At 34.7% G+C, this 15,890-nt stretch overlaps 1 protein-coding gene across 4 annotated transcripts in view; it reads left to right on the forward strand.

Annotated features, from left to right (window-relative positions):
• The window catches only part of DENND1B (DENN domain containing 1B), a 269,661-nt gene that overhangs the window by 115,698 nt on the left and 138,073 nt on the right, over window positions 1–15,890 (forward strand). For all 4 annotated transcript variants that reach the window (XM_058430627.1, XM_058430629.1, XM_058430628.1 and 1 more), the window contains exons 6-7: window positions 5,125–5,194; window positions 11,161–11,241. In XM_058430627.1, coding sequence (XP_058286610.1) covers window positions 5,125–5,194; window positions 11,161–11,241 — 151 coding nt within the window. The remainder of the gene's footprint in view (window positions 1–5,124; window positions 5,195–11,160; window positions 11,242–15,890) is intronic.

A 15,890-nucleotide genomic window follows, 5' to 3' on the forward strand; every position in this document is an offset into this window, starting at 1 on the left:
CTCCTGTAGCTTAGAGTAGTTTGATCGTCTGAAGCCTTCTTCTCTCAATTCATCAAAGTCATTCTCCATCCAGCTTTGTTCTGTTGCTGGCAAGGAGCTGCGTTCCTTTGGAGGAGGAGAGGTGCTCTGATTTTTAGAATTTCCAGTTTTTCTGCTCTGTTTTTTTCCCATCTTTGTGGTTTTATCTACCTTTGCTCTTTGATGATGTTGACGTACCGATGGGTTTTTGGTGTGGCTGTCCTTTCTGTTTGTTAGTTTTGCTTCTAACCGACAGGGCCCTCAGCTGCAGGTCTGTTGGAGTTTGCTAGAGGTCTACTCCAGACCTTGTTTGCCTGGGTATCAGCAGTTGGTGGCTGCAGAACAGCGGATATTGGTGAACCGCAAATGCTGCTGCCTGATTGTTCCTCTGGAAGTTTTGTCTCAGAGGAGTACCCAGCCGTGTGAGGTGTCAGTCTGCCCCTACTGGGGGGTGCCTCCCAGTTAGGGTATTCGGGGTTCAGGGACCCACTTGAGGAGGCAGTCTGCCCATTGTCGAATCTCAAACTGCATGCTGGGAGAACCACTGCTCTCTTCAAAGCTGTCAGAGAGGGACATTTAAGTCTGTAGAGGTTACTGCTGTCTTTTTGTTTGTCTGTGACCTGCTCCCAGAGGTGGAGCGTACAGAGGCAGGCAGGCCTCCTTGAGCTGTGGTGGGCTTCACCCAGTTGCAGCTTCCCAACCGCTTTGTTTACCTAATCAAACAATTAACTCGGCAATGGCGGGCGCCCCTCCCGCAGCCTCACTGCCACCTTGCCATTTGATCTCGGACTGCTATGCTAGCAATGAGCAAGACTCCGTGGGCGTAGGACACTCCCAGCCAGGTGCGGGATATAATCTCCTGGTGTGCCCTTTTTTAAGCCTGTTGGAAAAGCGCAGTATTAGGGTGGGAGTGACCCGATTTTCCAGGTGCCGTCTGTCACCCCTTTCTTTGACTAGGCAAGGGAATTCCCTGACCCCTTGCGCTTCCCGGGTGAGGCGATGCCTCGCCCTGCTTCGGCTCATGCACGGTGTGCTGCACCCACTGTCCTGCACCTACTGTCTGGCACTCCCCAGTGAGATGAACCTGGTACCTCAGTTGGAAATGCAGAAATCACCCGTTTTCTGTGTCGCTCACGCTGGGAGCTGTAGACCAGAGCTGTTCCTATTCGGCCATCTTGGCTCCTCCCCTCCAGTTATTTTAACACATAAATTCTATGATTCTTAGATTCTGCTCTCAACCCCCAGATGACGTATAACTAACTAGTGAGTTATACTCCCCAAACAGAAATAATAAAGTATTTTGGGGCCTTACAGATGACTATGAGAAATATCCCATAAGGGTAAAGCTTATTTCCAAACAGTGTCAGTTTAATTTGTAGATGAAGTCATAGCCTGGTATCAGGATGAAATTCGATAAAGCTTATTATCTTGGACATGTAAAAAACTAATAATTATGTAGATACCAAAATGCCTAGCACAAATAAAAACTGTTTAAATTCTTAAAAGTAACCTAAATATGGATATATTAATCAATTATTTATTCAAAGACAGGGATATAATCTTACAGATAAATTATACTTATCTGTATAAATTAGCTTCTTAATGAAAAATCTGATTCTGATGTGCCTTCACAATTTGAAAGGAATTTAAAAGGGGAAGATAACCAGTGAGAAACAATAATACAAAGTTCAGAAAACCAGAACATTGAAAGAAATGTTAAGAGTTTTTGGTCTAGAAAGAAAAACATTATCTCACTTTCTAATAACATAATTATTATATATATATAGTTTTTATACTGGACCATGAAAGAAAAATTAAGGTTACCAAAGGCCTCACTTTATTTAAATAAGGTGAAAATGGCAGTGTAAGCATTAACAGGTAGACATGCAGCCACCTACAATCAATACATTTTGCTTTGTCTAAAGCTCCTTGAGAGATGGGTAGAAACAGACCAGCACGTTCTTTGAATAGATTAGGTCTTATCTTATCTGAATTTTTAGGTCTGAACTACATGACACATTGAAATTGTCTGGAAATAGCAATTTCTTCAGGCTATTAAAAGTTGAAATGTGAGTTTGAAATGACGACAAATGAAAGCAATTAGGCTCTAAGGATTATGTGTCTTGGTAGAAGGTAGAAATTTGCCATGAAAACTATTTCTTTGAGTTATAGTGAATGCAGAAACTATGATGTGCTGATTTGCATTGTATTTAGTTAGTAATATAACAGTATTAGTAATTTTTAAGCGTTTTATTTGTAAGTGGAAGATACGCATAGTAAAATAGCCATCTAAGCACTGGGGCTTGAAGTGTTAAATAATTTAAGTAGGAAAATTGAGATTACCAATAGTAATTTCTAACTTTTAGATTCCCCAAAAGCTGTCACAGATGTGTCACATACCTGTCCAGATTTTTCCAGGCTTCCAGGCAAAGTTGTCAATATGCTTATTGTAAATACGCTGTTCCAGCATCTCCCTCCTAGAGCCTTCATTCCTGTTTCAGTCTGGACTGGTTGCTCTCGAGGCCTTTGCACAACTGTTCTTCCATGGCCTTAGATTTCTTGCCTCCTACATCCTTGTATTCCTTCTTTTTCGTCTCCTTTATTTTGTTTTAGCCATCCTTTAGGATGTCTTAGGAGGTGAAGTTTTGAGTCCTTGCTTGACTGAAAATGCTGTTAATCTGTTCTCACACTTTATTGATAGTTTGTCTGGACATAGAAGTCTTGAGTGCAACGAATTTAACCTTTGTATTTTGAAGGCATTATCTTCTAACTGTCATTATTGCTGTTGAGAGGTTTGATGACATTTTTGAACTTGATCCCTTTGTTACTTGTTTTGTCTCTTTGGAAACTCTTAGGCACTCCTCTATCCCTTGTTTTGGAATTTCACAGTGATACTCTGGTTTGGAACATTCTTTGTGCTGTTCATTCACTCATTCTCTTTCAGTCTGGAGACTCATGTCTGAAGTTCTGGGAATATTTCCAGTAATTCTTTAAAATGAAACTTTCATTCATTTCTTTCCTCTATTTTTTCTTTATGGAATGACTATAGCTACATGATAGTTGAGATTGATGGCCTGATAGTGTAATATTTTTTCTCTTATTATTTATCTTTTTTGTTATGAATATAAATTATTATTATTTATTATACTTTAAGTTCTGGGATCCATGTGCAGAACGTGCAGGTTTGTAACGTAGGTATACACATGCCATGGTGGTTTGCTGCTACAAAGAGAATAAAATACCTAGGAATACAACTTACAAGGGTTGTTTATCTTTTTATTCTAGTTTCTGGGAGATTTTCTGGAGTTATCATCTAAACTTTCTATTGACTTTAATTTTTTTCTGACTTTAGAATTTCTTAAAGCTCTTTCTTCCTGTCTAAAATTTTCTATATTTTTTAGAAAAGTTTAGTTTTTTTTAATAGCTTCCTGCTCTTAATTCGGCTCCTAAGGATATTAGATATAAGTTTTGGAGTTCTCTTCAGCTGTTTGTATTGTCTATGTTTACTTGTAGTTCTTTTTATGTTGTTCAATATAAACATCATTTTGTATTTGTGTTTCCTCAAATATCTGGTGGTTGGCTATTAATTTGTGTTCAAAAGGAAGGTATTAAACTGATTTGGAAACACTGCATGTATAGTAGTGGGTTTCATTCCAAGAAAATAGGACTTCGAGGGGCTTTTTTTTTGAGATACTGTTAAATCAGTGTTTCAGAACTCTGTGGGGAGCACTTCTGCTGGTCCTTTTCCTTTCTAATGGCATTTAGGTTTTGGTTTCCTCGCTTCTGCTGTTAGTTATCTTTCTGCTTACCATATTTACAAAGTCATCCACCTGCATTGCTATTGTTTTTTCCTCCATTTTGCTTGTATTCATTAATATATACCCTTTTTATTCATTTATTGTCATTTTGCAGTTATTTCCAGAGGACACAGAGATAAATACATACAGTCAATATGTTAGATTTAACCAGAGTTGGGTAATATTTTAAAGTATCATATCAATTTTCATATCATTACTTAGTATTTGTAATTATCATTTTAAATAACTCTATAATATTCTGCTGAGTAAAGATACTGTAGTTTACCTAACTTCCTCTTTTACTACTACTTTCAGTTTCTGATTCAAATGGCATCATTCACAGTCACTAACAAATCAGACATTATATGAAAAAAATCCTGGTAGAATTCTGTTTTTACATTCTACTTACTGATTTTTAAATTTTACGTGTTATGTGTATGTACTGTTAATCTGTGTACAATTATGTAGTAAAAGCATCACAATATTTTCTCTTAAAAGTAGCATGTTGTATTAATGCTTTGAAGAAAAGTCTTGAGTATTTGTCAATTGATAATTAACAACAGTGTATTTTGTGATTGCCTCTTATTCTACATGAAAAGTGTACAGTGTAACATTAAAATCTTTAGACATGTAAAAATATACTAATATTTTAATTTTTAATAAGGAATATAGATTTTGTTTTATATAAATGATTTTTAGATTTAATATTTAGCTATCATAAAAATTATAGTTTTATCTAGTACAATGAATTAAATTTTGAATTATATTTGGTTTTGATATATGAAAGTCGTTTAAAATTTTTTATAATTTTAGAATAGTCTTTTTGATATTTGTATTGAGTTATTTTGAAATTTGCCATCATTCTTAAACAACATTTCTGAAGAATTGAAAAACACATAGTTCTGTTGTATTATATACTCCAGTAACATATTAAAAGGAGATATTTTTGATATCTTTTGTTTTAAAAGCTTTTTAAAACTAGTTTTTATATGATTTTTTTACAATGGTTAAGTTGTGTCTTATGCATGCTTTTATTGAATGCCATGAAAATAATTTTAATTATTGCTGATATAAAATAGAAGTATGTAATGAACAACTTTTTAAATAGAACTCTAGATTCTGATTTGTTTTATAAAAACTAGTAATAAATAATATGTAAAACTTTGCTGAAAAAGTAAAGAAAATGGGTATAGTTCTTTTTTGACCTCCAGGATTAACCTATTTGAATTAATATGAATTAAATGTTTATATTGTCTGTTTTCTGATTCTGAATTTTATGTATATACATTTTAAAATAATTATTTTACAGTTACCTTCCCTGGTTTGAAGTGTATTACAAGCTTCTAAATACTCTTGCAGATTACTTGGCTAAGGAACTGGTAAGCTATTTTTTCCCCATTTTTAAACTGTAGTAAAATATTTATAACACAAAACTGACCATTTTAACCATTTTTAAGTGGATAGTTTTGTGACATTAAGTACATTAATGTTGATCTGCAATCATCAATCATACATCTTTTTTTCTTGCCAGTCTAAAACTCTGTCTGTATGCATTAAACAGTATCTACTAATTCCTCCCCAACCCTCACCATCCCTGGCAACCACCATTGTATCATCTGTATGAATTTGAATAGTCTATGTATCTCATATAAGTGGACTCACACAGTATTTGTCCTTATTTGCCAAGTGACTGGCTTATTTCATTTAGCATAATGTCTTCAAGATTCATCCATGTTGTAGCATGTGTCAGAATTTTTTTCTTTTTAAGACTGAATATGAATACACCCCAGTTTGTTCATTCATTCTTCTGTCAATGGACACTGAGGGGTGCTTCCTCTACTTTTTGGCTATTGTGAATAATACAGCTATGAAAATGTTTGTACAAATAATGTTCCAGCCCTTGGGTTCAATTATTTTGGGTATATACCTAAAAGTGGAGTTACTGGGTAGTATGGTAATTCTGCATTTAATTTTTTGAGGAATCATGAGAGCATTTTCCACAGTGGCCACACTATTTTTCATTCCCATCAGTAATGTACAAGGGTTCTGTTTCCCTCACAATCTTGCCAATACTTGCTCTTTTTTTCTCTTTTCTTTTTTGGTTAATAGTGTCGTAATGTGTGTGCAAAGTGGTGTATTGTGGTTTTAATTTGCATTTCCTTAATGGTTAGTGATATTGGACATTTACTTGCCATTTTTATATCTTCTTTGGAGAAGGTCTTTAATTGTGCAGACAGAAAATTGCAACCCAGGATAAATGCTCTGGGAACACAGCAAGCATCACCTAAGTCAACCTGGAGAGTCAGGAAAAGTCTCTAGAGAAGTACTTGTTGGAACTCTTTTATCTGTGTCTCAATAGCAAATAGGTATTGAGTCAAAAGTTGTAGAAGGTCTGTTCAAGTCCTTTGCCCATTTTTAAATCATGCTGCGTTTTTTGTTGTTGAATTGTAGGAGTTCTTCATATATTCAGATATTCATTTCTTATTAGATAGATGATTTGCGAGTATTCTATCCCAATCTGTGGTTTGCCTGCCTTTTTGTTCTTTTGATAGTATTGTTTGATGCACAAAAGTTTTTAATTTTAATGAAGTCCAATTTATCTACATTTTATCTTTTGTTGCCTGTGCTTTTGCTGTCATATCCAAGAAATCTTTTCCAAATCCAGTCTTTCAAAGCTTTCTTCATATGTTTTCTTCTAAGAATTTTATAGTTTTAGCTCTCAATAAAAGTCTTTATGCTTTTTTTTCTTAAAAAATAGAAATAAAAGCTGAAGTTTGCTTTTGAATGAACAAAATTCTCTGGAATAATGATTTTAATTTTTTTTCGCTTAATCTTTGATTTTTTTTTTTAATTTTTTTTAAAATTTTTTTTTGGAGACAGAGTCTTTGCTCTGTAGCCCAGAGCTGGAGCGCTGTGGTACAATCATCACTCACTGTAGCCTCAGCCTCCTAGGATCAAGCAATCCACTTACCTCAGTCTCCCAATTAGCTGGAACTATGGGTGTGTGCCACCACAGATAGCTAATTTTTTAAATTTTTTTGTACAGATAGAGTCTCACTATGTTGCTTAGGCTGGTCTCAAATTCTTGGCCTCAAGGGATCTTCCTGCCTCTGCTTCCCATCTACCAAGCCTGGCCATTCTTTGATGTTTTTAACAAGAGCTAATTTACTAAAATATTAGATATGCTATTTGATACAATTTAATTGAAATAAAATATATTTTAAAAATTCTTTATAATTGTCTATTGTCTATTAATTTTTACATTTAGGGTGTACTTTCCATTCTCTGGTTATCTGTTTAAATTCTTATTTGGTACTCTGTCACTCTTGACATTGTGTTTTTCTGGATTTCCCTGACATTATCTCTTCTTTGTTTTACTTATGTCCTCAGCTTCTCTTTTGGGCCTTTTTTGCCCATCTACACCTAAAGTTTTGGTGTTATTTATGTTATATTCTTGGTTCTCTTTTCTCTAGATACTATTTATGGGTATTTCAGACACACTCTTTATCTACATACCACTCTTTTCTCTTCAATATGAACTTTCTGAAAACTGATTTTATTCCACTGCTTACAATTTCTTCATAGTCTCCTCTTTTTCTCAGAATAAAATTTAAACTTGTATGCAGCATGACATATAATAACTTTATGATCTGGCTTCTGACCTTCTCTTCAAATTAATCTGCTCCCACTCATCTGCTGCACATAATATACTATCTAATTATTTTGAGCCGCTTAAATTTCCCAGAACATAACTCTATACAGTTGTGATAGATTACAGACCACTCACTAATTGTTACTGGTAGAATACTTATCTTTTAAGAGTTAATGGGCTGGGTGCGGTGGCTCACGCCTGTAATCCCAGCACTTTGGGAGGCCCAGGCAGGCGGATCACGAGGTCAGGAGATTGAGACCATCCTGGCTAACACTGTGAAACCCCGTCTCTACTAAAAATACAAAAAAATTAGCCTGGTGTGGTGGCGGGTGCCTGTAGTCCCAGCTACTCAGGAGGCTGAGGCAGGAGAATGGCATGAACCCAGGAGGCAGAGCTTGCAGTGAACCGAGATCGCGCCAGTGCACTCCAGCCTGGGCGACAGGGCGAGACTCCATCTCAAAAAAAAAAAAAAAAAAAAAAAGAGTTAATGTAGCTATCTGTTGAAACAAACCTAATTTCAGCACAAGTACTTCTCTAGAGACTTTTCCTGACTCTCCAGGTTAAGTTAGGTGATGCTTTCTGTAGGTTACACTGGGTTGTAACTCTGTGTCTGCACAACTAAAGTAATAATTGAGAATTGGAGCTGTGCTATCTCTGTGTCTCCCATAGCAAATAGATATTGAGTCAAAAGGTGTAGAATAAATAAAAATACGTTAGAAAGTTTCTAATATTCAGTTTTTAGCTCTCCATTTTATAATTGTAGAAACTAATATCCAGCTATTGTGACTTTTTTGTTCACTGGATTCTGTATGCCCGTGCCTTAACGTCAATCATAGACAAAATTGTTGATGAAATTTTTAAAATAGGAATATAGTGAGACAGAATGTTATTTCCCTCACTCTAAATTTTTCCATAGGAAAAGCTTATTTTCAGCTTTTCAGTATACGATCATTTATTTCTTTATATTGTTTTAAAAGTTCTGTTGACTGAATCTGGAGCAAAATATCCTCCCGGGCATAGTATTTTGAGTTTTTATTTAATTTTTAAAAATTATATAGCTTTGGTAGATACAGTTCAGCTAAAATGGTATAGACATTTCTGTCTGCCCAGTATGGCGAAACAGGCACTATGTTAAACATGGATTCAGACTATATTTGAAAATAAGCTTGTAAGAATAAAAATTAGTGATTTTGATAAATCAGCTGAAATCCTTCATTTGCCTTAAGTGGTGGTGGTCACAAGTAAAGGTGAGTGTGGTCACTTTAGAATTAAAATCTTTGTAAATGTTCCCAGGAAACTTAATGCAGTATTGATAATACAGAGGTAACTGGGCCTTTGGCAATGTGGTTTGATTGAACCCTGAAATCCTGGATTTAAATTCTTTTTTTTTTTTTTTTTTTTTGAGATGGAGTCACGCTTTGTCACCCAGGCTGAAGTGCAGTGGTGCGATCTCATCTCACTGCAACCTCCACCTCCCGGGTTCAAGCGATTATTCTGCCTCACCCTCCCAAGTAGATGGGACTACAGGCATGTGCCACCACGCCTGGATAATTTTTATATTTTTAGTAGAGACGCGGTTTCACTGTATTGGCCAGGCTGATCTCAAACTCCTGACCTCTTGATCCACCCCCCTCGGCCCCCCAAAGTGCTGGGGATTACAGGCGGGAGCCACCACTCCCGGCCTAAGTTATATTTTCTAATAATCTTGTGACTTTGATTAAAGTACAGTGTTTATAAGTCAGATAATCAATTCTGTCACTTGGAAAGTAAGGGAGGTATTATTTATATAAATAGGATTTAAATGTGTTATTAATTAAGGTAGTCCTTTTACTGTTCTAAAATTGTCAACCAATTTTTTATAATGTAATTGCAAGTTTTAATGTTTGTCAAAAGTCTAGTTGTTTATGTGTATGTGTTTGTGCATATAAATATTTTTCTCTATATAGTTGATTGCTTAATTCTATGAAGTATATTTTAACATCATTTTACAGTTGAATAATTTTATGTGGAAGCTGTACATTCATTTGCCTAAGAAAATAACTGGAAATACAACTATTTATTTTTTTGCAATGAAAAGTCAAAACCAGAATTCTGGTTAAATTATTCATGATAATTTCTTGTTCTTTGTTTTTGTGAATGTACATGTGGAATTCACATTAATTATATTAGTTGTCTAAATTTTGAATACTTTTCCTTTATTTAGTAATTTTAGTAACTCTTACTGATAAATTATTATCTCCATACTGTGTATCTTTCTTTTTTCCTGAAACCATCAGTAATACTGGAATACATAAAAGAAAATAGCTCTGAGCAAATTTATATAATTTTGTCTTTCTGAGAAGAGGAAATAGGGGAGGCTCCATTTGTGTTCTTTATTTGAGGAAGAAATAAGTTTATAGCATTAATTAAACCAGAAAATAAATCTGTAATTGTAGTACTTTTTTCTGTTCATTTCTAATTCAGTGCCATAGGTTATTTAAGTAACTTTTACAGTTCAAGTTATCCTTACTTGATCAATGTAAGAAAGTGCAAAGAATTTTTAAAAGCTAGTCTAAAAATTTTTGTACCTATAAGAATTTTGTATAAACAGATTATCAATATGATCCACAATTTTCTATGGTATGCTTCATTGTTTAAAAGTCCAAGAGGTAAATTGTTTATTTCACAGTCCTTCTACAAGGTAATTCTAAAACATAACCATATGAGCCTCTTTTACAAAAGGGATTGGTATTATCTGCAGTATTCTCTGATACATTTCGTTGTTTAAATGATCAAGAAATACATTATTTTTGGTCTTTTTATGTCATTCTGAAGAGTACTTCAAATAGGTAGTTTTGAATGAATACTTTTGAAAGTAGTTACAGAGTTCTGATTTATTAAGTTTTGGTATAAGTGGATAGACAAGGCATAAGAAAGATCGTGAGAAGTCTATGTCTCGTATCCAAACTTATTCAAATTGCTAACTTCTCTAAACAATTGCCTTTTCCTTTGATTTATTCTCTCCAACATGAAAATAGAGAATAAGGGTAGTTATGTCTATAAAAATCTTTGCATATTTATTACTGGATTTGTAGTATGTGATGCAGAAAAATTGAGGGTGCACATCAAGGCATATTATTATTATACAAATCCTATGAAGTAGATTTGTTGTATGTTTTATTTAATCCCATTTATTGTGGGTCAAGTAGTGGCCAGTAGCAATGTAGAAAAGAACTATTTAGAATAACCTCCACATTGCATTTCAGTGCAATAATCTTACTTAAATTGTTTCTATTCCTTAAAAATTGCTTTGGGATTTTAAAATGAAAATGGAAAATGAGAGTACTCTGTGATCTGATAAAAAGTTGCATTACTATTTTTATTCAATCCAGTTGTTCTTATTGGATTTAATGATTTAGATAATTTCCTTTTATAGCATTAGTGTATTTTATAATAACTAAGTTTTTCAAATACACGTTTATACTAAATAGAAATATTGCCATTATTCTTCTGGATAAAGGGATATAAATATGTTTTCATATTTATTAGACTCAAATATTTGAATTTCAGGTATTTGAACTGTTTCTGTGGAAAACATTTATATAAAATATGTCTAATATGAAAAGCCATAGTAGACTATTTTATCAAGTAGTTTTAATTGCAGTTGCTTGGTATATGTTTTCTTTATAAAATGTACTTTTTCTTTTGCCCTAGGAAAATGATTTGAATGAAACTCTCAAATCACTGTATAACCACCCAGTACCAAAGGCAAATACTCCTGTAAATTTGAGTGTGGTAAGTATTCAATCAGTAATTGTTTTTGGGAGTCATAGCTACGTCTCAATTTCGTTAAGAGCATGTGAACCTTCAGGCAATTCTTTATCAAGTCATCTCTGCTTCCAGGAAGACTTCATTGCTAGTACTAACATAACAAGGTGATAATATTGTGTCTTTTTAACATGCTGTAATTATCATAACTTGATATATCAAGTGTGTTGAATTTAAAAAATTTTATTGTAAACTAAAAGTAACCAAATCTATGAGGATATTTCACTTTTAAGAAACATTGATTTGGCCGGGCCCGGTGGCTCATGGGTGTAATCCCAGCACTTTGGGAGGCCGAGGCGGGTGGATCACAAGGTCAGGAGATCGAGACCATCTTGGCTAACACGGTGAAACACTGTCTCTACTAAAAATACAAAAAATTAGCCGGGCGTGGTGGCAGGCGCCTGTAGTCCCAGCTACTCAGGAGGCCGAGGCAGGAGAATGGCGTGAACCTGGGAGGCGGTGCTTGCAGTCAGCCGAGATCGTGCCACTGCACTCCAGCCTGGGTGACAGAGCGAGACTCCGTCTCAAAAAAAAAAAAAAAGGAACATTGATTTTCAGGTGTAATCCGTGCATTATAAAGGAATATACACACATGCTTAATAACCCTCCTAAAATGAAAACAGTACTTAGTAAGAATAGAAAATGACATATAACATATAAATATGTGATAAAAATTCTGGGTGAAAGTTTCATCTTATTTCCCTATACAGTAATATGTCTTCTAGTATAATCACAAAATACTGGAAATATGATTGAATTGCTGTTTGTCAGACAACAAGCCTGCGATGGGATCGATTATTTATTGTACTATTGAAACTTTTAATGAAGTGTACCATCTATATCTAAAAACACTCATGTTTTGGGAGTTTTTGTAAATGCTTAAAGTTCAAAACCATAAAATATGGATGTTTTTATTAATTTTCTTCATGGTTTTGGCATACGGGCTAGACTATTAAAATTTATATTAATTTTGTTTCTTCTAAAATAATAAACTTTTCCTAATAAAGAATAAAAAATATAATGTCGCAAGAGAAAATGAGAGAAAAGCTAACTCAAAGTATATATAATAGTAAGTCTTTTGTGTTTTTATGAGACAGGGAAGTTGTTATCTTTATTATATTTTCTTTGGTAATAACTTTTGTCTTTTTAAAAATTAATTAATTTTTTAATTTTTCCATAAGTTATTGGGGTACAGGTGGTATTTGGTTACATGAGTAAGTTCTTTAGTGGTGATTCGTGGTATTTTGGTGCACCCATCACTCTAGCAGTATACACTACACCATATTCATAGTCTTTTATCCCTCACCCTCCCTCCCACTCTTCTCCCCACGTCCCCAAAGTCCATTATATCATTCTTACGCTTTTGCGTCCTCATAGCTTAGCTCCCATATATCAGTGAGAACATATGATGTTTGATTTTCCATTCCTGAGGCACTTCACTTAGAATAATAGTCTTCAGTCTCATCCAGGTCGCTGCAAATGTGGTTAATTCATTCCTTTTTACGGCTGAGTAGTATTCCATCATGTATATATATACCGCAGTTTCTTTATCCACTTGTTGATTACTGGTCATTTGGGTTGATTCCACAATTTTGCAGTTGTGAAGTGTGCTGCTATAAACGTGTGTGCAAGTATGTTTTTCATGTAATGACTTTTTTCCTCTTGATAGATACCCAGTACTGGGATTGCTAGATCGGATGGTAGTTCTACTTTTAGTTCTTTAAGGAATCTCAACACTGTTTTTCATAGTGGCTGTACTAGTTTACATTCCCACCAGCAGTGTAGAAGTGTTCTTTGATCACCACACCCAGGCCAACATCTGTTATTGACGTGGATGCAGTGATCATGTGATCAGTTTAATATTTGTTTAGTAGATGTGTGAGGATCATATTTTGGGATAACTACATGTGTAAGAAGTTTTAAACATTGAAAAGTTATGTTTTATTGCTGTTTGCTAAATAATATGGTGGCTGATGTTTACAAAAGTATTTTGATTTTTTGATTATGACCATTCTTGCAAAAGTAAGGTGGTATCACATTGTGGTTTTGATTTGCATTTCCCTGATTCATTAGTGATGTTAAGCTTTTTTTTTTTCCATATGTTTGTTGGCCATTTGAATATCTTCTTTTGAGAGATGTCTACTCATGTCCTTAGCTCACTTTTTAATGGGATTGTTTCTTCTTACTGATTTGTTTGAATTCATTGTAGATTCTGGATGTCAGATGTATAGACTGTGAAGATTTTCTCCCATTCTGTGTGTTGTCTGTTTACTCTGCTTACTGTACCTTTTGCCCTGCAAAAGCTCTTTAGCTTAATTAAGTCCCAACTATTTATCTTTGTTTTTATTGCATTTGCTTTTGGTTTCTTGGTCATGAAATCCTTGCCTAAGCCAATGTCTAGAAGGGTTTTTCCAGTGTTATATTCTAGAAGTTTTACAGTTTCAGATCTTATATTTAAGTCCTTAATCCATCTTGAGTTGGTTTTTGTATAAGCTGAGAGATGAGGATCCAGTTTCATTCTCCTACATATGGCTAGCCAATTATCCCAGCACCATTTGTTGAAAAGAGAGTCATTTCTCTGCTTTATGTTTTTGTTTGCTTTGTCGAAGATCAGCTGGCTGTTAGTATTTGGGTTTATTTCTGGGTTCTCTATTCTGTTCCCTTCGTCTATGTGTCTTGAGCAAATTTCATCCTGTGATTTCATGTGATAGTAGTGTTCTCTTACATTATTCCATTTTTTAACCACTACTATTAGTAGTAGACTAAGGTGGTTAGCACCTTAGTTCTAGTGCTTAGTACTTCAAAGAATTCTTAGTCTAGAGCCTCTCCTTCCAGTCATTTCTACAAAAGACTGTCAGATGAAACTTACACTCTATAAAGTCCCCTGTTGAAAACCTTTTGTAGCTCCCCATTTTCTATAGAATTTGTCCAAACTTTGGCCAGGCTTTCAGGACCATCCATTTTTTAGATTCAATCCAACTTTTAATTTTCCTCCTCTATTCTGGTCACATTGCTTTGTTCAGCTTCTTGAATGAACGTCATGCTTTCCTTTTGGACTAAAGCCTCTTTGTTGACTGTGTTGTTAGTCTAGAACTTGCTCAGTCTTCAACTTTGTGAAACCTCTTGTCATACAACTTAATGCAGTGTTTTTTCTTTCCTGTGACCCTCTCTGCTGCTTTATGTCTGCATCTTCTTTTGTTGCACACTGTCAGAGTGGAAAGGTTTAATAGTCATTTGTAGACTGGGTGATAAAAAACTAAGGATAACCTGGAATTTTTAACCCAAATTTGGGAGTCAGCAGCAGACGTAGTTGTAGCTATTTAAAGGATAAAATATAGAAGAGCACAGAGCAGAGGCTAAGTTCTAATTGCCCAAATAGGCTATAGGTAAAAGGAAAGGAGATCCAGTGAAAGAATTGGGGGAAAGAGCAGTTAAGGAGAAACTTAGACTTGTAGGTCATTGATGCCCAAAGAATCCAAGGTTTATAGTCAGTGGAAATACAGTAGAAAGACCAAGGGAAAGGTCAAGGAGAATAAAGAAGAGCCTGGGATTTTCCAAAAAATGGTAACTTTTCTTTGAAAGTGTTATATTTATAAAGTTATTCTAACACTCTTAAAGAGTTAAGGAAAATAAAGGTGCTAAGACCGTGGAGGTGGCATTAATGAGAAATACAAATGTGTTCTCCCTTTAAATTTGAGTATCGTATTTGCTCAGGAGTAAATAAATACCTTACAAAAATACATCTCAAAACTACCAACTATTGAAACACTTTATCTTTATTAATAAGAACGATAAATTAAAGATTTTTACCCCTTTTTACGTAGGATTAGAAGATTTTGGGTTAAGTTACAGTCACTAAGTGTGTAATGTTAGTCAAGAAAGTTAATCTCTTTAGATGATCCTTTTTTTTCCATTTGAGAAATTGAGCATGTCAACTTTTGAGAAAGTTGTTTTGGTAATCAAATAAAATGATGTATCTAGATATACCATGAAGAGCTATTCAGGTGTTGGTTGGTAGTAAATTGAAGTTTCATCTCATATGGAGAAAATACTTTCTTCTGAAATAGCTAAATTGTAGCTGAAATAATCTTGTCAAAGGAATTTGAGTGGCTGTGTTCTGTTCCTATGTATAATAGTTATTTCCATAATTAAGCCTTCTTATACACACTTGAATTAATAGTCTGATAGTTTCAAGTCTTGTATACCTATTTTAAAGTTATAATATCTTTTTTTTTTTTTTTGAAGTGGAGTTTCGCTCTTGTTGCCCGGGCTGGAAAACAATGGCGTGATCTCAGCTCAGTGCAAACTCCGCCTCCAGTTTTGAGCGATTCTCCTGCCTCGGTTTCCTGAGTAGCTGGAATTACAGGCACCCGCCACCACACCGGGCTAATTTTGTATATTTAGTAGAGATGGGGTTTCACCATGTTGGTCAGGCTGGTCTCAAACTCCTGACCTCAGATATTCTGCCCACCTTGGCCTCCCAAAGTGCTGGGAGTACAGGCGTGAGCCACTGCATCCGGCCTAGTTATAATATCTTAAGTATTGATAAAATCAGCTGTTATGTTGTTTACCATGAATAATTAATTGCATTTGATTTCAATAACAGACTCCTCAAG

Source organism: Hylobates moloch, unplaced genomic scaffold (genome assembly GCF_009828535.3).
Source record: "Hylobates moloch isolate HMO894 unplaced genomic scaffold, HMol_V3 SCAFFOLD_18, whole genome shotgun sequence".
Lineage (NCBI taxonomy): Eukaryota > Metazoa > Chordata > Mammalia > Primates > Hylobatidae > Hylobates > Hylobates moloch.